Consider the following 22,546-nt stretch of genomic DNA (forward strand, 5'->3'; position numbering starts at 1 on the left):
CAGCCAGCCATAAGCCCTGTGCTTCCCACGTGCCTGATGACCCTCGATGACCCTTTGGGACCCTGACTGCAATACTGACCACCTCGCCCTCCCCTCGGCCGGTGTGGATGAGGTTGCACCTCCCACAGCCATGGCCACCCCCTACGCTTACGATGGAGGGATTTCCAGTGAGCGGCAGAGGGACAGAGAGAGCGGCTGTGTCCTGGGCAGATGGCCCTGGCCTCGGGCAGCCTGGCTCTGCCTGGAACGGCCCTGACCCTGCCTCCACCGCACGCCCGAACTCCCAGGTTTCCTTGTTCGTGGCAGAGGCTAAGCGGGCATTTGTGAAGGAGGCCGGGCACTCAGGAGCTACCTGGGCAGGAACTGCGGCTCCCACAGCCTCCTGCCTGGGCCTGAGCGGCACGGATCCCCCTGGGAGATGGTGAGAACCAGAGGATCCCGAGCCCCCACGGGCAGAGGGAGAGAAGGGGGCTGGGTCAAGGGCTCTTCGACACCCCAGGTTATCCAAGGGGCCTCTGGGCCGGGGACCTGGCTGGTGGCCAGGTGCGGCCAATGCGTCCCTGTGCTCTGGGTACAGTGGAGACTTGTCTGCACCGTGTGCACACCCCCTCCCCCAGCAAGCGGCACGATCCGACTTACGGCAAAGCTTAACAGAAACCAGTCTTTGGCAGGGGAGAGCCCTGCCTCTCACTGTGTCATCTCCATCACTGCACACAACCGCAGCCGGCACTTGTCACCGCTATCCTGAGGGATCTGTAAAGCTCTCTTCCCAACCTTGCTGCCTAGCGGCTGCTGTGAACACAACCAACCCCACAGTCTGGGGACCACAGCAGCCCACTGGCCTGACACGCGTTCAGACGGTGACGGGAAGGACGCTGCCTTATGGTGACGGTGAGATCCAGTGACGACCTCCAACTCCAGGCAGAGCCCCTACCCTGTTACTGCAGCTTCTGGAAGGGAGTGGCTACTGAGATGTGCATGCCGGGACCACCATCACCGTCAGAGACTACCGACGGGGATGTGACTTGTGCACCCTGGTGTCCCAGGGCCCCTTCAGGAGTGCAAAAAAGTGCAACCACCTCACCAGAGGGCTTCCTCCAGGGAGGCGGGGCAGTGGAGGGCAGCCCAGTCTGGGCACCATTGGCGCCCAGCCCACACCACTGGCCTGACCGGAACCAGGGGCCAGTCCCGGGGGAGGGAGGTCACGGGCACTCTGCGGCCCTGGTGCAGCACTGCAGTGCGTACCCTGTGCCTGGCAGCCCTTCTTGTCCTCCAGCAGCCTCGCAGTGTGGGCATCGGCGCCCCCAGCTGACAGCTGAGAGGCAATGCAGCCAGCACACGTCGAAGCCGGCATTTCCGCCTCGGTTTGCTCCAAAATCAGTGCCTCTCCTACTTCACGTGGGTCTGTTCACCATAAAGCTACAGCATGGTCACCTGAAGTCTAATCCGGTTTAAGCTGGTAAGCTAACTTACGGGGTGAGCCCTGGTGAGACACCGACATCTCCAGACACCCTTCCCTCCCATGTGTTCACTGAGAAGAGACGCGGACCGTGCTGCCCTTCTAATCACGGATGAGGTCCAGGAACCAGAGAAAGTGCCTTGCAGGAGGTGGCTCTGTGCAGCAAGGGAGCCGGCCGGGTTTCAACACCTAGGAGCTTCAGTGACCCAAAACCTGCGCTCCCCAAGCCTTCTGAACCACTCCCACTCGCACGCTCAGGGAAAGGCCTGTGTCCATCACATACAGGCCGCCCTTACCCGCTCCGGATTAGGTCGTAGGTCACAGAGGTGAAGTCGTTGGGGTTTGGCGATGCCACACAGGTGTCCACAAATAAGGCCAGGGAGGCGTCAGAATGCAGGATTTCAGCCTGAAGGTACAGATTCTGGTCCAGGTCCACGTAGTAGGGGCTGCTGGTCACGGGGTAGGAGAAGGAGGAGGACGTGTAGAAGGAGACGTTCACGTTGAAGTTGCTGTACTGGACCTCGCTGACCTCGATGGTGTCGTTGGCAATGTACATGGTATGCACCCAGGAGTCCTGCAGCATCCTGCAGCTCACGTGGATGTGCAGGTCCTTCTTCCTCTTGATGACCCCACTCGAAACAGCGGCTTTGAGGAAGTTGGAGTAGGTGATGGTGTCGTTGTCCACCTAGCAGAGGCCGGCAGGTGCGCAGTCAGGCAAACGTCCCCCGCTAAGGGAGTCCCATTGCCGGCTGGGTCAGAACGAGAGGCGGCTGACCCAACAGGACTTCAGTGAGGGCTGACGCAGCTCCCATGGCTGCCATGGCCCAGCCGCACGTACAGCTTAACAGGCAAGACCACGTCCTTCCCTACTCCCTCACTTCCTCTACCAGAGAACAGGACCAGTACGGGCTGGTTGTTGGGCCTCTTGTGGAAGATGGGTGTGTCTGTATGGCCTTGGACTTGCCCCATGACTAGCGGACTTCGGTGTGTACACTGACAGCCCTGCTTTCTGGTTTCATTCCCATTCTGGTTGTAGGGAGCCCTAGGGGAGAAAGCCTCATAACTGTTGTGAATGTGTGTGCGTTGGGGGAGGAATCAGTAATCACTGTTTTGTGTGTGGATTGATGGGTAGCTACTGCAGCTCAGTGGCTGAAGCTGTGGAGCTGGAAGCCACGGAGATCCAGTTACACCTGCAGCTGGACTTGACCACTGGGGAGAGACTGCTCTCGCATGGCCTGCAGGAGCAGTTCCTGTGCATTCTCACATCCCCGTTCAACGGAACCATCTGCTTCTGTGCCTTTCACCAAGCAGCAAAGTCCTAAGAATGCTGGTGTCTTGTACCCTCTGTTGTGTACACCATGACTTGAGAGTGGCCTGTCCAGGGATGACAGCCTTACACCTGGGGGTATGGCACTGTCCCAATGAGAGGATGGTGACCACAAGAAGGCCAAGGCGCTGTCCAGCAGCCAGCGCTGGCCCTGACCCTCTTCCTGCCCAGCCAGCATTCCAGGGCCACTGCTCCTGGCCCCTTTCAGCAGGAAATCGAGCCCTGGTGACCCACAGGGCTGCTCCACTTCCTTATTCCACAACCATAGGACACCGAGCACCAGAAGGCTGAGTGATGTCCCCACTGCCACCCATGCACCCTCTCAAGGGACTCACTGGTGCTGTCATTGGAGGGGGGGTGAGAACTCCGCCTGGAACCCCCTCCTCGTGCCTGGGGTCTCAGATGTCAGCATCCCCAGGACACACACGCAGAACAAGAGTGACCATCCTCTAGGGTGGACTGACTTCCACTGATGGAATTCACGACTAACCAGTGGATGGACAACCTCTCTCTCTCTCTCCCTCTCTCTCTGTAACTCTGACTTTCAAAAAGTAACTCTTTTTAAAAAATCTGCAACATCCCAAGCAAACCAGGATGGTTGGTCAACCTAGGTGGTAATAGTTCAAAATGCTAACTGCAGGGGGTGATTTACTACGATGCTTACGAAACTTAAACTTGAGGGTCCTCCCTGTGCACAGGCCTCCTCCACGGCTGAGCAATGTGTTTGCACAGTCAGATGTTTTGTCAAACTTGCACAAGTTGGCCTGTTGATGCTCCTCTGTTCTTACCTACCCCAGCAACAAAACATACAAGCTTTGGATTCCACAGAACTCAGGGCTGCCCCAGGGAGCTGCTCATGATTGAGTGGCAGCCTGCAAGTTCCCTCTCTCTGGACACAGCTGGAGGAACTCCGCCTGCTCAGCTTCCTTCCTCTCCTCCCTCCCATTTGGAGTGGCTGCAGCTGTCATGGCACCAGAGATTTCTATCCTGATCACATTATCATTGCAACTTCAAGCAAGAGGCCCAGATCCCTGTGAGGAAGCTGGGTCAATGGGAAACAGAGCATGGGAAACCCCGGCTTACCTGTTTGATGGTGCCACAGCCCGAGTAGGGAATCGTGAATATCACCTGGCTTGGCGTTATCTGGCGCTGACACTGGTAGGTCCCATTCCAGCCAGAGACGACGAGGTCCCAGGCGGAGAAGCCCAGGGATTGCAGGTAGGCCCTGCTCACGCTGGCTTGCATGTGGTTCATCAGACAAAGGAGGTCTGATGGACAAGAGCAGACAACACACTTAGCCAGCGACCCCAAGCCCTGCAAACCCTACTGGGAGCTCCTCCCGCATAAAAGTGCACGTGGAAGATGGCTGGGCAGGGTGCAGGCACAGACTCCACCTCGCTGCAACCCCGGGGTACCCTGAGGATCAGGTCAGCCCCAGCCTCATGCAAGCCCAGAGGGGGCACATGGACTCTCTCCAATGGAGAATTAGAGACAAGATTTTAAATAACTGAAATGCTTTGCCAACTTAACGTTTATCTGCAAAGTAAAGAAACTCTACACTCATATTGTGGAGATGTCAAGAAATAAGGTTGTTTAGCTATGGAGCAGGCCAGTGCTTCAAATCCTGACTGCATAAGAGACTTTGGCCGCCACCCTGCCCAGCCCTTGACCAGTCTACACTCAGTCCACACGACAACTTAAATTGTGCCCACGCCTTCCCGCTGGAAGAGCCTGAGGGTCCCGCTCTGCCCATCTTCAGATGGAAGCCAAGGATGCTGGGCCTCAGGACACAGCCAGTGTCTCACACTCCAGAAAGTCCACAGGGCCAAGGCGCTGTCCATCATCCAGCACTGCCCCTTGACCCTCTTCCTGCCCAGCCAGCATTCCAGGGCCACTGCTCCTGGCCCCTTTCAGCAGGAAATCGAGCCCTGGTGACCCACAGGGCTGCTCCACTTCCTTATTCCACAACCACAGGACACCGAGCACCAGAAGGCTGAGTGATGTCCCACTGCCACCCATGCACCCTCTCAAGGGACTCACTGGTGCTGTCATTGGAGGGGAGGGAGTAGAACTCCGCCTGGAACCCCCTCCTCGTGATGCTGCCGTCACTGACGAAGCGAACCGACAGGAAGTTCGAGGACGAGGTGAAGGAGCCCCGAGCCCCGTCACAGACCCGAGCGATGAGGGGGGAGCTATGGTAGGGGCCGTCGAAGACTTCGATATAATCGTACTGGCAGCCGCCTTCCAGCCTGTGGAGACAGAACACAGGGTTTCAGCCTCACACGGTCGACTGTGCCCACAGGGTTTCGTGAGCCTGAAGTGCAGTCCTTGTACTACAATGCCAAGGAGATCAAAATCAGCTGTCCTTTGCAAAAACCAAGTAAATGACTACGGCAAAGACTCCTGGGGCCACCGCAGACACAAATCAAGAGAGAAAATCTTGCTCGGCAACGGCTGTTAGAGAAGCAATCGCGGTCCTGCCCCTGCCCCACCCCGCAACCCCACTCGTCATCCAGGACACTGGAAACCCTGGGGTCTCTTCATGGTCAGGGCAGCCACCTGCCCTCTTGGCTTTGGGTGACAGTTTCCACCTGTCACAGGAGGAGGAACGGATAACCTAACCCCGCACTGGCCATTCCCTCCCTCCATGCGCAGCCTCTGTGCTAGGTCAAAAATCACTCCATAATGAAGTGTCCCCGGACACACGCCCGTCTTCCCCTCCCTGATGGCGGTGCGGCCCCCGTGTGTGTTGTCCTGCACCTGTACACTTACTGGACATCAGTGAAGGTCACGGTCACTTGGTAGTTGTTTTGGACCTCAATGTCCCACACACATCTGGCGTTGTTGGGATAGTTTCCGGGATAGAAGGGGCTGGAAAAGCGTCCGGAGTGCTGGGACAGGAAGCCTCCACAGGAATAACTTGCTGTCGGGAAAAAATGGGGACGCGGATACCCCCAAGCTCACAGCTTGGCGATTTCCAAGGCACAAGCCCAGCAAGCCGCGGCCTGCGCCTGGACCACCCACAGAGGGTGGGCGTTACCCTCCCAGGGATGCTGTGCCTAGGGGAGCCAGGTCCTTGCCACTCTGGCCACCCCTCTGCATCACCAGTGTCACTGAGGACACCCTGTCACCCTGTCACAGGGACAGGGGCCCCAGGCATCTCTGCCACAGGCTCAGCAAGGGCTTGGAACTTACCATTTGAGGTGGAGATGTTGGGCACAGAAGCTGTTGGCAAAGAAAAGACCAGTCAGTTTTCCAGCATTCTCAGCACCATTGCTGAGGGCCTGGTCACCTGTGCCGGGCTCGGGGCCAGCCCTGCGTTCACAGGAGGGGCTGGGTAGGGGCCTTGCCCTCAGGGAGCTCACAGCTGGAGGACAGAGGGAAAAGCAGGACTCCCAGCACCCTGGGATGAGGCTGAGGGCAAGGACTGCCAGGGAGGGCCGGAGCAAGAGGTCTGGTTCCTGACCCAGACGGCGTGGAGAAGAGAAGGAGTTCCGGGCAGAGGAACAGCGCCTGCACAGGGGCCAGGGACGGCTGTGGCAGTGCGGGCACCAGGTGGACAGAGGAAGCGAGTCACGAAGGCCTGGAGGGCTCGCTTCAAGGGCACTGAGGCCAACCTCACACCTGCACTTGGTCACGACGCCCCTGGCTGCCCAGCGGAGAATGGACGGCAGAGGCAAGCCTGAACTTGTGCTGCAGGAAGCCAGGGAGGATGAGGAGGCGAGGGTGGGGTGCAAGGAAAGGCCCTGAGGAGCCAGGCTGTGCTGGGAACACCAGAGTGGGCAGAAGGAGCCGTTGTCTGTGACTCCTCGAGCTGGGCTGCCAAGTGGGCTGCACTTGGCCTACAGTGACCATGATCTGGCACGAGGGGTGGGAGGAACAGGAAGAACTGATGGTGATTCGGGAGACGAATCCTGGGTTGGGCTGGCCACCAAAGGACAAAGAAGTGCAAACTGTCCTGGGCCTGGAGAGGCCCAGCCCTGCAGGGGTCGGGACAGCAGCTGCAGGGGAGGCAGGGAGTTGGGGGAGGCAGGGCAGGAGAGCACACTCTCAGGGCCCAGGGCGCCACCGCCGAGGGACGCAGAGACCAGGAAGTGAAACGGAAGTCCCAGGTGCTCACCAGTTGTTGTTCCATAGTTTCCTGCAAGGACATGGAAAGAAGGCACAGGTCACAGAAGTGGCCAGGAGGAGTGGACAAAACACAGCAGGGGCACCCAGGGACTTATTATCTGACCCTATCAGTGCCCGTGCTCCTGGTCCACTCAGTTACCGTGGCCAAGAGGGGGCCTGCAGGGGTTAAAGGTTGCCCGGCTGCTCCCCAGCCCTGTCATTATTTGGGGTCCATCAGCCTCAAAGCCAAGGTCACAGCAACTCCCACTCTACCTGCTCAGAAAGGTTCCACCATTGTCCCAACTACCAGGGAGGCAAGTGCTACCATGATCGCTCCACTTCAGCACGGAGGAAACCGAATGGGTCGTGGAGCACGGTGGCCCAGGGTGCAGAAACTGGACATAGGGTACAGTGGCCTCCGCATGGCAAGCCAGGGGACAAGCCCCTGCTAGCCCCCTGTGTGTCAGAACTGAGCCAGGAGCCCTGAGTTTTTCCTTGATATTTTGCCTGACATCAGGTTACAGATGGAATATGCCTTCCATGACACCATGACTTACCTGTGCAGATGACACTGGCGTCTTCGTGGTGCCCACAGTTATGGGAGAACCAGCTCTGGCTCCGGCACTGCCAGAGCGTGGCTTCTGTGCCTGAGCAGTTCACGTCATCGAGGGTGATGGGGCCAGAGCCTGAGCCGAAGTAGGCACCTCCTGGGGCGGACACCGCATCTCCACACTGCAGCTGCCGGCAGACCACCTGGGCATCCTGAGTGTCCCAGGAGTCATCGCAGACGGTTCCCCACCTGCCGCCATGGTAAATCTCCACACGCCCAGCACAGGCGCCGTAGGAGGAATTTCCACTGACCAATCTCAAGCTGGCATCTGAAAGGCACACGCAGGAGGAGGTGAAGGCCGCGTCCCATGAGCAACCCCATCAGCACATAACCCCTGGGCCCTGCCCCTACCAAGTCCCCAGATGAAAATGTGTAAACCTGGACCCCTCCACGCAAAGCTGGAAGGGGCTCCAGACGTCACAAAGCTGGGACTCCCTCCCCTCCAGCCAGGGAGGGGCTGGCTCAGCAAGGAGAACCACCAGGGTCCTCGGGCGTAGGTGGCAGACCCACGTCCAGGTGGACTCCCTGCTGTGTACATCTCACTGCCTTGGCCAAGGACCTACCCCTCCACGGCTCCCATGTCAGCTGGGAGACAAGGGTCCCGGACAAAGCTCCACTGACGTCCTTCTTTGACTACTCCCAGCAAGCACTGCCCCAGCTGGGAGGCCTGGCTAAATCCAACGAGCCTCGCCAGCGAGACCAGGTGTGCGCCTACCTCTGGGAAAGGAATTATACCAAGCCAAAAAGCCCGTATTCTGGACACTGATGTCGCTTCGGAACAGAACGGTCATTCGATTGCTGGAAGTCGTGAATATCTGCCCGCTGTCATTACAGATTTTCCCCAGCAAACTACTATTCAGTGATCCATCGAAGATTTCCACGTAATCAAAATCGCAATAACTGTGCTGCTCCAACCTGGATGGGCACAGACATCTCCAAGTCAACACCGAACCTCCCCTCGTCCCCCTTTTTATAGACAGCTTGGATTTTAGGAGAGGTGCGTTGAAGGTAACGTGGTGGCAGCAAGCCTGCCCCACACTGACACTGCTGGACGCCCCGAGGCAGGGGGCAAAGCAGCCCTCGGCAACTCACTGTCACTCACCGCAGCTGGCTGAAGCCCAGGTTGATGAGGTAACCAGAAGGCACGGCTATTTCCCAGACACACAGGGCATTGTTGGGGTAGTAGCCAGGGTAGGACGGGCTGGAAAAGCTCCCCGTGGCATTGTACAGGAAGCCGCCGCAGTTTGAAGAGGGCCCTGCAGAGGACAGACAGAAGGACATCCCCATGGTGGCAGGTCTTCAGGCGTCTCGCGCCAAGGGATCAACTTCTGGGTGAAAGCCTCTGGGATTTCACACACACACACACACACACACACGCACACACACGCACGCACCCCCCTTGATGCTGTGACTTTTGAACAGTCCCTACTGTCCTCCACCAAGTCGGGAGCTTTAGCCTGTCCACGAGGCCCTGAGGGGTCTGGCCCTCACCAAGTGGTCTTCACACCTGGAACCCACCCACCCTGGCTGCAAGACTCTCCAGCACAGGAACTTGCTCCTCTCGGAGGGCTCGGCTTTCCTGACCCCCTCCTCAAGACGGTCCCTGCTCCTACGCCCTCTCTGCACACTGAACTTCTGCTTGGATGCACCTGTCACAGCCGTAACCACACAGCTAATCCCAGATTAACTAACGCTGGCAGCTGGCAGCTGGGAGATCGGGCTGCCTTTTTCATCATCAACCATTCTCAACGGCAATTTGACCACACACACTGCAAGGATTTAAAGTATTTACACAGTAAGAGTTAGTGTTTATCAAATATATTTCATGGACTAGGCGCTATGTTAATGTTAGCCGAGTAAGTCTACTTAGGTTCTAAAGAAAAAATAAAGTATGCAAAGACTTATCTCTTTCTCTCTTTTTTTTTTTTTTTTTTTTTTTTTTTGACAAGCAGTTAGACAGTGAGAGAGAGACAGAGAGGTCTTCCTTCCATTGGTTCACCCCCCAGATGGCCACCACAGCCCGCATACTGCACCATCCGAAGTTTGGGCCATCCTCCACTGCCTTCCCGGGCCACAGCAAAGAGCTGGACTGGAAGAGGAGCAGCCGGGACAGAATCTGGCGCCCCAACCGGGACTAGAACCTGGAGTACCGGCACCGCAGGCGGAGGATTAACCAAGTAAGCTGCAACGCCGGTGCAAAGACTTCTCTTTAAAATGATTCATCATAGACTCATTTGTAATAATGAAGAATTATAAAGAGCTTAAGTGGTCAGCAACTAGGCATTCAATAATTCGTGGCATGGCGTCCAACAGGGTACAACACGGGCCTTGAGAATGATGGTGAGAAAAGAAGGAACGATGCAGAAAAGCCGCCATGTCGTTCCCCAAGGGCAACGGGAAGCCATGGGAACACATTCACAGTGAAACAGATGACATGCAGAAAAGCCGCCATGTCGTTCCCCAAGGGCAACGGGAAGCCATGGGAACACATTCACAGTGAAACAGATGACATGCAGAAAAGCCGCCATGTCGTTCCCCAAGGGCAACGGGAAGCCATGGGAACACATTCACAGTGAAACAGATGACATGGAGAAACGCGACCAACTGCGAAATCAGCCGTTTCTCATCTTCTCCCTTCTTCCTCCCAAAGCCTTCAAGATAATCCAGGACATACGTTTCTCCTTTTAAGTATCTTCTTTTAAGAACAGTTACCTTTTTGATTTAAATGAAGAGGAAATAGAGCTCCATCATGAAAACAAAACTTGTTTTCCTATGGAGAGAGATGTGAAGGGTGTGTGTGCAGGCTGCGTACAGGGCATGGTAGGGCCAGCCGGGTGGGCTATGTGTGTGTGCAGGCTGGGTGCAGGGCGCGGTGGAGCCAGCCGGGTGGGCTATGTGTGTGTGCAGGCTGGGTGCAGGGCGCGGTGGAGCCAGCCGGGTGGGCTATGTGTGTGTGCAGGCTGGGTGCAGGGCATGGTGGGGCCGGCCAGGTGGGCTACGTGTGAGTGCAGGCTGGGTGCAGGGCATGGTGGGGCCGGCCGGGTGGGCTATGTGTGTGTGCAGGCTGGGCTGGGCTGCTGTGTGTACTGGTGTGTGTGTGGGGGGGCTCCATTTTATGGACTGCAGCACTTTGGGATAAGAAAACCACACCCTGGGATTCAGAGGGAATGTGCGGGACTTACCTACAGTGGTTGTGACTGTTGGTTCCCACCAATCTGCAAAGCAAAAGAAGCTGGTTTAGGATTTCATTAGATAATTTTTGTATTAGAACTTTTTTTTTTTAAATCAAAGGTATAGAGAGAGGGGGAGAGAGCAAGAGAATCTTCCATCTACTGGTTCACCTAGATGGCCACAATGACCAGGGCTGGACCAGGCCGAAGTCAGAGGCCAGGAGCTTCATTTGGGTCTCCCATGTGGGTAGCAGGGGCCCAAACACTTGAACCATCTTCTGCTGCTTCCCAGGCCGTTAGCAGGGATCTGGGTCAGAAGTGGAGCAGCTGGGACATGGGAAGCCAGCATCGCAGGCAGCAGTCTTACCCGCTCTGCCACAACACGGGCCCCTCACTAGATTTTTAAACTCTGTGGTTATTAGTTTGACAAAGTTAAATCCTTTTCCTTACTACAGGACTTCTCAGAGCCTTGACCATCCCAGTGGACACTTAGCGGCCAACAAGGGTACTGTTAGGTACCGCACCCTGCACCCAGCCTGCACACACACATAGCCCACCCGGCCGGCCCCACCATGCCCTGCACCCAGCCTGCACACACACGTAGCCCACCTGGCTGGCCCTACCATGCCCTGCACCCAGCCTGTACACACACGCTTCACATCTCTCTCTCCATAGGAAAACAAGTTTTGTTTTCATGATGGAGCTCTATTTCCTCTTCATTTAAATCAAAAAGGTAACTAACAGTACCCTTGTTACCCTTGTTAGGTACCCCAAAGAAGTTGGCCCAGAAGAAACACACGGGGCACAAAGGACTTGCATGCTCCTTCAAAGTGGAGGATTCTTCCCTAGACCAACATGTGTAGCAGCTTTACTTGGCCGTGTTTCTTAGGTGAAGGTCATAGTTCCCCATGGGCACTTTCATCTGCACTGACCAGAGGCCCAGAGCCTCCTCTGCAGGCAGCACCCCAGACCAGCACTGCCCGTGGGCCATGGCAGCAGCCACAGGCCCCACCCCCACCACGGTGAGCCCAATGTCACAGCTGATGGTTGCAAGAATTCAGCTGCCACCTTAACAAATCCCAGAGTCCTCGGAGGGAAATCTGAGGATGAATCTGCCCTCTTCCTCCTCCTGGAAGCCAGGGTGGAGCCCAGAGAGGAAGATCGCTAGGTCAGAGTGGAGCTGGCTCACTGGCGTGGTCAGATTGGCTCTCACAACCGCAAGAACGAAAAGGAAGCGCGGTTGGTTCAGTCTCCCTGCACAGGATGTGTTAGAATGGGCAGCTCGGGATGACCAGGAATGCCCCTCCCCTCCCTCCCCGCCCCTCCCCTCCACACACGCCCTGCAAGGCTTCCAGGAGAGCTGAACGGTAGACACACAAACCTCCTGGGTTAGTGCAGTAACTCACAGTAACCCACCGTGTCCCTTATGAAGAACTGAAAGAGCATAGCTGTCTCCTAACACAAAGAAACACCAAGGGACAGCAATGCCAGCCACACTGACGTGGCCAGGATGTGCTGCATCTGCGCGTTCTCTCACACCAGGACTGTAAGCACCACGAGCTAACTTAAGATGTATAAAACCCTTGTGGATGCAAACAAAAATTATCCACAATCATTTTAAAAATGATCTCAAGGGTAAGTTTCACAAATCAAAAGACGTGGGGGGAGTTTATTCTTAGACCTTCAAGCAGATTGCAGGTTAGCTGCCTGCGGAAGCAGCCCCAGCACTCACAAACTCCAGACACAGTAAGGGCGGCTGCCAATGCTCTTTCCCCGTGGAGGTGCCAGGGAATCTCTGTCTGCAGAGGTGCTGAGGGTGAGGGGAGCCTTATGCGGAGGAGCCCTTTCGTGCAGCAAACCACACACTAAGAGACCCACCATACTGTCACCTGAGCAGATGACCCGGCTTCCTCACGGTGTTCACAGCCACGGGACAGCCAACCGCGGCGGCGGCGGCAGCTCTAAGACAGGTCGCAGTTCCTGAGCAACTCACTTCAACGAGGACAGCGGGTCCTGAGCCCTGACCACGCCGAGCACTTCCCGGGGCTGACACAGCCCAGCCACAGCCCAGCTGTCCCCTCCCTTGAAGGGTGGTACTTGCCATCCACACCCCCACAAAATGCTCCTCATGAGGGGGTCCTGGCAGATCCTGTCCACTGCCTGCAATGCCATGGGCCGAACTGTGTGTCAGGAGTGGTCACCAAGTAACCCAAATCAACTCCGCCTTGAGCTGTGAGCTGCCCAGTGAGTCAGCAGGAACAAGGAGCCAGCTCCAGGCCAGTCCCTGTGTATAATCTTTGAGGCCCAGCCACAGGCAAGAGTCAGGCCTTGTGAGCAAGCACCAAGAACCACTCTTCCCACACGAGACTTGGTGCACAGTGAGTCACGGCTCTCTGGAGGGGGTGCAGGGACTCAGGCCCCCCAAAACCAAGTCAGCACACACAGCCCACTTCCATGCACCTCCACTCAGAAACCTCTTCCTGGAGGCTGTAGCTAAGGATCTCCCTTTAGACAGATTTTGTGCAGGCCCCTCCCAGGCACCTGCTGAGCCGGCTCCCTTCTCCATTCCCTGCCCGCTCTGCCCCAGGAAGGGGTGCAGCCCGGATGGGTGCTTTCCATTTGAATCGCCATCCTCCCTGGCCACCCCAACACCTGCCACTGGCAGCTGGACAAAACCCAATACTGGTTCTCAGAAGACTTAGGAGACCTCATGAAAACAGGAATCCAGAAGACATTTGAGGAAGAGGATGAGAATGTAGGAAGGGCTCCCCCCGAGCAAAGCCCCGAGAACAGGCTGGCCTACCACCGTCTCTGAGGCCCATCTGAGCAGATGACAGCAGCGTCTACACCAGGGACAGTTACAAGACAGCCAGCCTCGGTGGGAGCAGTCCCACAGGTAGGACTCGCGCCCTAAGCGGCCAACGTAATCTAGGACAACTGAGCCTGAGCCCTGGCCAAACTGGGCCCTTCCCGGGGCTGACACGGCCCAGCCACAGCCCAGCTACCTGCAGACAACGTTGGCATCATTGATGTCCCAGCTGTCATCACACACGGTGCCCTAGGATTCCTGGTACAGGACCTCCACCTCGCCCTGGCACCAGTCACCTCCATTCACCAGCCTCAAGGCCAAACCTGACACAGATCCTGAAGGAACACAATTAGGTCTCGTTTGATTCTGTTTTCCACGATGAAGTCAAGGTTCTATGATTTATGTGCAGCCAAACCACTTCCCGGGGTCAGGTCCCCTCGTGCAGGCTAACGTCCACACAGGGAAACAGAAGGTGGCAGCCTGCCTCTCCTGGACCCTGGGCGCTCCTGCTCACAGAGGCCCAGCTGGAGACCAGACTGGCCCCTCTATCTCTCTAAGTCTAGAAGGTTCTCTTCTCACTCTATTCACTGATCAGTGCACTGCCCAGTCCACAGTGGACACCTTGCCTAGACTGACATCTGCACTGGAAGACAAGGGGGGTCGAGGAGTCAGCCACAGAGAATCACCCTCCCAGCAACACTTAGTGCCCTGCCATCCCCCAGACACGGCCTCCAACTCCCCTGCATGCAGACGTGGCCCTGAAACTCGGAGGGTGTCAGGAGGAGGGAAAGATAGAGACATCTGGCCTGAACCAATGTTGACTGCAACAGGTCAGAGGGTATCAAGGTCGCTCCTCAGGAAGGTCAAGTCAGTCTTGCGTATCAAAGGGCCAAGGTGCACTGACATTTATCTGAACTTGCAAGAGTTATCTGTTGGAACAATATCAAACTAGGTGATGCCAACTAGGATGGAAAGTTGGAATGAGCCAGGAGAGATGGACCACTTACAAGGCCACCAAACATGCATGAGCCAGCACCAGAGGGGACCTAACAGGTTGAAGAGGGACAAAGTAAAACCACAGGGGCCTATGCTGTAGAGCAGGAATCACAAGGCGGGGTCAAGAGTGAAGAGCTCTGCAGGTGGAGGGGCTGTGCCAGGCGCAACGATGCCCTCCCTAGGGTGACTGGGACAAAGCCACCCCACAGCAGACAGGCACAGTTAAATGGCCCAGGGATTCCTTTAGAGGATTAGGCTGGATATAGACCCCGATAGCTGAGCTGCTCAACACCCATCTTGCAGGCACCATCTGTCTGCCTAAGGGCAGAAACCGTTTCCACGTGTCTAAGTCACAATGCATAACGAAGGTCTGGTAACAAGCCAGCTGGTCCACACGGTCAAAGCCCATATTGCAAAGGGAGGCTATAGGACTGTAGAATCCACCTGAGCAAATGACACCAGAGTCCTCATGGTGTTCACAGTTAGGGAGAGCCAGTCCACACGGGCATCTCCACAGGGAGGACTCATGCCCTGAGCAGTTCATGTCATCCAGGATACTCTGTCCTGACCCTGACAAAACCCAGCACTTCCGGGGGTGGAAATGGCTGAACCACAGCCCAGCTGCCTGCAAACCACGCTGGCGTCAATGGTGCCCCAGGCGTCGTCACACACGGTACCCGAGGAGCCTTCGTACAGGACCTCCACCAGGCCCTGGCACTGGTCATTTCCATTCACCAGCCTCAGCTCCAAGCCAGGTAAGTCCTCTGGGGGACAAAGGACACCTCATCCACCCCTATTTGAGTTTAAGTCTCTAAGTTACATTTCACACTCAGGGCATTACTGATGGCAAGAGTCACCGGAGCTGGTGTCACCCGAGTATGTCCAGATTTCCCTTCATCAGGGTAAAAGGAGCAGGGTGATGGTACTGTCCTACATCCAAGGGAGCTCCAGTTATGGGGAACACCCATGATCACAGTGGAAGAGACAGCATTTTACTCTCCACTTCCAGCCCTGGCCATGGTCATAACAGGTCTCCACAGGGAGAAGTGGCAGCCTCAGACCATCCCCATGTTCAAGAGCTTCTGGCACCTGCAGGGTCCTGACTGGGTTCTTGAAAGTCAGCAGGTGGCAGGACCGTGGTCAGACAGATACAGGTCAGGCCCCTTCACCCACTCTCCTTGGGCCAGTAGCCCATGGCCTAGGAACCAGAAACTACATCCTGGCAGGACCAGCAGGGCTTGTCCTGAGCTCGTGGAAGACGGTTGTCCAGAAGATCTGAATGGGACCCAGTGGACTTCAGTCACCAACCTCCCCAAGCAACATCGGACCCAAGTCACTGCCTTCAGTGTCCCCACCATCACCCTACTCGATGCAGGGACTCGGATGTGGCAGGACACCAGCAGCTTCATCCTGTCATTTGCAAGTGCAATGCTTATCGAGAGCTGGAGAGCAAGGCCAGGGACGATGGAGGAGGTGATTTACCTGTGGTGGGTGCAGGCGGCGTTACGGTTGTCCATCCATCTGTAATCAGCAACAAGGAGAAAGACAACATGAGACTTGAGGGGAAACCGGCAGGAAGGAAAGGTTCTCTTGGCCCAGCAGGCACCGTGATCACCATTCCTCTCTGGAATTGCCCCTTGCTGCCCAGAGCCTACCCAAGGCTCCTGCTCGTGAGCTCACCAGGGGCAAAGGCCCCACTGAAACACACACTCCCCAACATCTCTCCTCATCTGCAATGTTCGGGGCAGGAAACAGGGGTGGGCGTTGTGGTGCACCAGGTCGAGGTGCCAGCTGGGACTTCTGCAACTCATTATAGGAGTTTCAGTTCAGGTTTCAGGTACTCTGCTGCTTATCCAAGTTTCTGCAAACGCAGCCGGGAAGCAGTGTATAACGGGAGATGCTGCCTCCCACGAGGGAGACTAGGACGGTGTCCTTGACTTACGGCTTTGGCCTGGTGCATTCTCAGCTACTACAGTCATTTGGAAGGAAAGCAGTGAATGGAAAATCTCTCTCTCTTTCTCTCTCTCTCTCTCACACATACAAACACACACACTCTATCACTCTGCTTTCAAATAATCAAACCCTAATAACGAAAATCTACAAACACACTGTCCCCCAGCATCTGACCCATCCACTGGCTGTTGGTTGGCACCACAGCCCAGATTCAGCAACTGGGAGCTGACATGGGATGAGAAGCAAGGTGTCTCCCAGGACAGAACTGGGTTTATCGAAAACTAAAAATACCAGGTATATTCATATCCGCCGTATTCCATGTGCACTACTTATTCCCCTCTGAATAGACATATCACCTACAGAAACTGGGGTGTCTCAATGAGGACAGCATGGGTCTCCCTAGAAAACTCTGATCCTCAAAAACAGATTGGCGGATGGCAACATCAAGGTCATAAAAGAAGAGGGAGCACAAGAAGGAAAAAGATCAGAGATCATTGACAACAAGACCACCATGCTAAACCTGCAAGAGTGTCAAGTAGAGAGCGTCACTCTAAGATGGTGACAGTCCGGATGGAGAGATGACAGCACGGGCACCGTGGGAATCCTCATGTCCGGTCAAGCACTTGTGGGAGTCCCAGGCTTCAGAGCGAGGGAAAGTAACAAACCCCGCAGTGTCAGCCAAGATGGAGGAGGTGGTGCCAGTGGGGAAGACGGGCGGGGACACAGCAGACAAGCACACGGACAAGCACTGACAAGCTGGGCACGGGCCGGGGATCTGTGACTGCAGAGGGAGGGGCACACCGAGCACAGAAGCCCCCAGGATGCCCGGGCCAGGAGTCTCAGCAAATTGACCCCCTGAGCTGATGGTCCCCCTGCCCCACTGTGCGCACACTGCCACTGTCCACCTGAACTCTTCAACCGCCAGCAAGCTCCACCCTGCATCCCTCTGCCATGGCTGATCCTCTGGCCGAGGTCACCTCTCCAACAGGGTAACATCTCCACAGGCCCAGGACAGGCCACAGAGGCCTGGGCAGTCACACCCAGCAGACCTGTACACGGCCACCCCAAGCACTGAGCTGATGAGGACCACAACTCCCCGATCCCTGGGAGTACTATTATGAGGCTCTATGTGCTCCCTACATATAGCCTCGGCCAGGAGGCCCCATCACCAAGGTCCAGTCAGGCTCCTAACAAGCCACTTTCTCCTCCCTGCCAGTCCTATGCCCATCCTCCCTTCCCAGCCTCAGCTCTCCGGAATCCTAAGAGACCACTGCCCAGGAATCTGTTCCAAGTGGAGGCTGCCCGCAGCACCCAGGGAGGGTCGCAGTCACCCAGGAGAGGAGTGGCTTGAACAGCCACCACTCTGCAAGTGTCTGACCATGACCAGGACGCCCGGGACCACTGCGGGTGGGGATCAGGGAAAATGGAAGGCCTCTGAGCTTCTGCCCCCAGGAGGATGGAGACTGAGCCCAACACTGCTGGCCAAGTCAGCTGCAAGCCAATGCCGCCCTCAGCAGGTGGACTGGACACGGACCGACTGTGCCGTGCTTCCTACATGGAGCCTGACACTGCACTCTGCAGCCTGTTGACGGAGGAAACCCCAGATCCTCCAGAAACCAAGAGGTGCTGGCACGGCTGCCCTGAGAAGCCTCTCCCTCGGCACACGGTCCTGTCTCAGGGCAGCAGACACAGCCCTGACTCCAGGTTTAAGTCGTTGTCACAGCGCATTTCCCGGGAGGGAGCCAGGGACTGGGCGCCCACCTGAGCAGATGACTCCTGCGTCCTCGTAGTGCCCACAGTTGTGGGAGAGCCAGCCACGGTGTGAGCAGTTCCACAGGTACGGCTCTTGGCCCGAGCAGGACACTTCATCCAAGAAAATGGATCCCGAACCCTGCCCGAAGCGGGCACTTCCTGGGGCTGACACAGCCCAGCCACAGCCCAGCTGCCTGCAGACCACGCTGGCGTCGTTGATGTCCCAGCTGTCATCACACACGGTGCCCCAGGAGCCCCGGTACAGGACCTCCACCCGGCCCTGGCACCGGGTACTTCCATTCACCAGTCTCACAGCCAAACGCGAATCCGGTCCTAGAGGACACAAAATGATTGACGTCTGAATCCTTCTTCCTGTGTGCAAGTCAAGACACTGTAGCTTGTGGGTCGCCCAGTCCACACACCAACAAAGAAGGCCCCTCGCAGTGTTGTGACCCAGGAGCATGGAGGCAGCCTCCTGCCCTCGCTGTCACTGCGCTCTCCTCACAAGTTCATTCCGGGGACAGACCCTGCTGGACGCCACATTGGATCCTCCTCGTCCCTCTGTCTGGAATGTTTATTACAACAGGCTTTTCCCTCCACACTCTGACCATTTATGGAAGGCTGCCTTGGACACCAAGGTGGACACTGAGGCTTGGTATCAAAACCTCAGCAGGGTCAGGGAGCCAACCGGGCTGACCACGTTTACTGAGAGCTAGAAGAACAGGTGCAGTAACCGACCCCCACCAGCACCCTGCGCCACAGGAGCACCACTCTGTCTCTACCATGACGCCAGCATCCTGGACTAGGTTTGGGGAGGAGCAGAACACAGATCAAGGCCACGTGCAGCCAGTCATCATGTGCACACTGCAAGCACACATAGCCAGGCTGAGCGACAGCACAGATAAACGCTGCTGTCCATATAGACTATGGGTGTGACCTCTTGGGACAATAACCAGGTCACAAAAGATCTGCCAGAGATGGGCTCTGCTGCTGGGCCTGGACACCAGGGCCTACTGAGACGTCACAGAGCCCTCTCAGAGATGACTGAAGGTGACATAAAGCACCACCCAGGGCAGGACACAAGGTGCACAGAGCATAGAGCTGGCAGCAGAATGGTCAGCAGCCCAGACCTGCTGCACGTGCCCATGCTCTGCTAGTGTGGGAAGTCCCACGGACACAACGTCTGGCACCGCTTGACTCTCCTTAGAAGACCATCCTTGGCCTCCTGCATCCATGCCCACATCGAACCTTATGAGGATTCCCCTTCTCCCGCACGAGGACCTCCCCACCATGCACCGAGATGAGCGGAACCAGGAACAGACCCGCCTTCCACCTCGGCTGCTCTGAGTGTCTGCGGGGGTCCCGTCTGCCCACAGAAGGGGCTAAGCAGATCTTTCAGCTAAATTATCACCTAGTCCAACTGAGCAGAGGTGGCAATGAACTGGAGCCAGTGTCGTTCCAGAACCACCAGGAAAACTCGGCTAAGACCAGGGCTATGCTGTGTCTGCAGGAGAAAGTGCGATTTCCCCAAGAGAAGGACTCAGCAGGGCCCGGGGGGCCAGGACCGGACGAGGCGGGGAGAGCAGGCACTGGACAGGGCGAGCTGCAGAGCAGCCATCAGAGTGGGGGCTGGCGACGAATCCGCAGGCGCAGCCGATGTGCCAGAGCATCTCTGCCCTCCCTAGGGAGGGACTGCGTGGCAGCCGCACCTAGAGCCTGAAGGCAATGCCACGGCCCGGAGATTCCATGGAGCGTGATTCCGGTTGTGGATCCCAGTTGGCGAGCTATACTACACAAATCCCAAAGCCACCACGTGTGTGATGAAAGGCAGAAGTAGCTTCCCCACTTCCAAGCACAGTCTGGAACTGATGCCGGGGCCAGGACAAAGCTTTGTCCATGCAGGAAAGAAGCCATGGGATGAGGGGACCCACCTGAGCAGACGACTCCCGCGTCCTCGTGGTGTCCACAGTTATGGGAGAGCCAGCCACGGTGGGAACAGCTCCACAGGTTGGGCTCGCTGCCTGAGCAGCTCACGTCATCCAGGACAATCGACCCCGAGCCTTGACCGAACTGGGCACTGGCTGGGGCAGACAGGGCCGTACCACAGCCCAGCTGCCTGCAGACCACGCTGGCGTCGTTGAGGTCCCAGCTGTCGTCACACACGGTACCCCAGGAACCCTGGTACAGGACCTCCACCCGGCCCTCACACCGGTCACTTCCATTCACCAGTCTTAGCTGCAAACCGGATATGTGCACTAGAGGAAAGCAAAGGACAGGTCATCCATCCACAAATTGAAAGTAGGGATCCACATCATGTCTCCCACTCAGAGGAATAAAAATATCCAAGGCACATGCACCTGTGTCGCCATCAAATTACCCAGAGACTGAAATTTATCAGTGTAAGCTAACAGGAACAGGTATACACGGTGCCCCAGGATCCCTGGTACAGGACCTCCACCCGGCCCTGGCAACGGTCACCTCTGTTCACAAGTCACAGTTCCAATCCAGATGGGAAATCTACAGGGGAACACAGGACACGACATCACCATGTCTGCAGGTGAGGGATCTAAGGTGCGTTCCACACTCAGGAGATTCCAACGGCAAAGGCCTCTTAGCTGAGTACGCCCTTGACTATGCCCAGAATTTCATTCATCACAGGACCACGGGCAGTGGACACCATGCACTTCCAGGTTAGCCGGCTCTGGTGTTGGAAGCAGCCAGGGTTTTAGTGGAAGGGACCGGAATGAGCACTCTGCTCCAAACTCTGGGTACACTCGGGACACAGCTCTGCGCAGAGAAATCATTGCACCAGACCTCGCCCGAGCACGAGCGCTTGGTGACTTCTGTATGGAACTCTCGGGGTCGGCCATGTCTGTGCATGACTGGACCTCGGTCAGACTCTGCACATCAGGCCTGGTACCTGCTCCTGTCAGGCCTGACGTCCATGGCCTCAGAGACAAGCACAAGGTCACCTGGTATCTCAGGGCCTCCAGCACACACCCCGAATATGTGCAGAGGGACCGTGCCTCAGCCCCTGGACCTGATCCCACTGGACATGGGTCCCGCCCTCAAGGACCTGTCCTCAAACACTCTGCCCTCCCCCTCAACCATCGCCCAGGGACAAGAATGAGGCCCAGCACACGGGCAGCCTCCTCCTCTCATCAGCGACGCAGCGTCCATTCAGAGCCAGGCCGTGAGCCCCAAGGACGGTGAGGGGACACTCACCTGGGGTGGACTCATGGATGACCGTGGTCGGCCACGTGTCTGTGAAGGGCAACAAGGACAAGCAAAAGTTACACCTGAAGGAAAAGGGCCAAGAGCAAAATGTTCCCTGGACCAGGCAGCTGTCACAACTCTGGTTCCACTCCAGGCCCGGCCCCTTGCTCCCTGTGTCTGCTCAGGGCTCCTGCTGCAGCTCAGCCATGGGACAAGGCCCTACTGGACATCTCTGGCCCCTCCAGGTCTTGCCACCTGCAATATCTCGGTTCAGGAAAAACAACTTGGCCTGCTCCATCTGCTCCTTTATTTATTTATTTATTTATTTATTTATTTATTTATTTATTTTGACAGGCACAGTGGATTGTGAGAGAGACAGAGACAAAGGTCTTCTGTTTCCACTGGTTCACCCCCCAGTGGCCACTGCGGCCAGTGCGCAGCAGCTGGCCCACTGTGCTGATCTGAGACCAGGAGCCGGGTGCTTCTCCTGGTCTCCCATGTGTGTGCAGGGCCCAAGGACCTGGGCCATCCTCCATTACACTACCGGGCCACAACAGAGAGCTGGCCTGGAAGAGGGACAACCGGGACAAATCCGGCGCCCTGACAGGGACTAGAACCTAGTGTACCGGCGCCACAGGCAGAGGATTAACCTATTTAGCCGCGGCGCCAGCCTCCATCTGCTCCTTCGGTACTGAGTGGCCCATGGGACACCACTGTCCAGAATTGATGCACTGAACATGAGAATCAGGCAGGACAGTGAGACAGTGAAGGCGAGGGTAGCATCGGACTGACTGGTCACCGGGAGCCTCAGATCCTTCTGCCTGCACCCACCTCATCCCCTGGCACTGAATGCCACTCCTGGGTGCAACTGTGGCCCTGCTGCATCTGAGTCGAAAGAACAGGGCCTTTGCCAATAACAACAGGGGGACTCACCTGGTAGGGGTGTGGTCGTAGGCACGGCATCTGTGACAAAGAGAAGATTAGACACAAAGTACACAGCGGTCACCTGGCAACACAGGCCCCAAGTCCTGATGAAGCCACATACAGAACGGGCGGTCCTCACGCCCACACCCTTCATTTCAGGAACTCTGCCCTGCAGCCCACTGCCATGGCCTGCACCTCTGCCTCCTGAGGCTACGTCTCC

The 22,546-nt window shown here is 56.7% G+C and overlaps 1 protein-coding gene across 5 annotated transcripts in view; it reads right to left on the reverse strand.

Moving 5' to 3' along the window:
- Positions 1-22,546, reverse strand: part of LOC100008679 (scavenger receptor cysteine-rich domain-containing protein DMBT1) — a 43,820-nt gene that overhangs the window by 1,015 nt on the left and 20,259 nt on the right. For 4 of the 5 annotated variants that reach the window (XM_051824338.3, XM_089313876.1, XM_070058303.2 and 1 more), the window contains 15 exons: positions 22,336-22,365; positions 21,412-21,450; positions 20,118-20,441; positions 18,196-18,519; positions 15,964-16,002; positions 10,689-10,721; positions 8,609-8,762; positions 8,222-8,421; positions 7,454-7,774; positions 6,907-6,927; positions 5,982-6,011; positions 5,559-5,709; positions 4,827-5,035; positions 3,870-4,054; positions 1,756-2,144 (listed from right to left, as the gene is read on the reverse strand). In XM_051824338.3, coding sequence (XP_051680298.3) covers positions 1,756-2,144; positions 3,870-4,054; positions 4,827-5,035; positions 5,559-5,709; positions 5,982-6,011; positions 6,907-6,927; positions 7,454-7,774; positions 8,222-8,421; positions 8,609-8,762; positions 10,689-10,721; positions 15,964-16,002; positions 18,196-18,519; positions 20,118-20,441; positions 21,412-21,450; positions 22,336-22,365 — 2,449 coding nt within the window. The remainder of the gene's footprint in view (positions 1-1,755; positions 2,145-3,869; positions 4,055-4,826; positions 5,036-5,558; positions 5,710-5,981; positions 6,012-6,906; positions 6,928-7,453; positions 7,775-8,221; positions 8,422-8,608; positions 8,763-10,688; positions 10,722-15,963; positions 16,003-18,195; positions 18,520-20,117; positions 20,442-21,411; positions 21,451-22,335; positions 22,366-22,546) is intronic. The other variant, XM_089313877.1, reaches the window with a different exon arrangement.

Source organism: Oryctolagus cuniculus, chromosome 15, assembly GCF_051225735.1.
Source record: "Oryctolagus cuniculus isolate XC-2025 breed Fujian yellow rabbit chromosome 15, ASM5122573v1, whole genome shotgun sequence".
NCBI lineage: Eukaryota > Metazoa > Chordata > Mammalia > Lagomorpha > Leporidae > Oryctolagus > Oryctolagus cuniculus.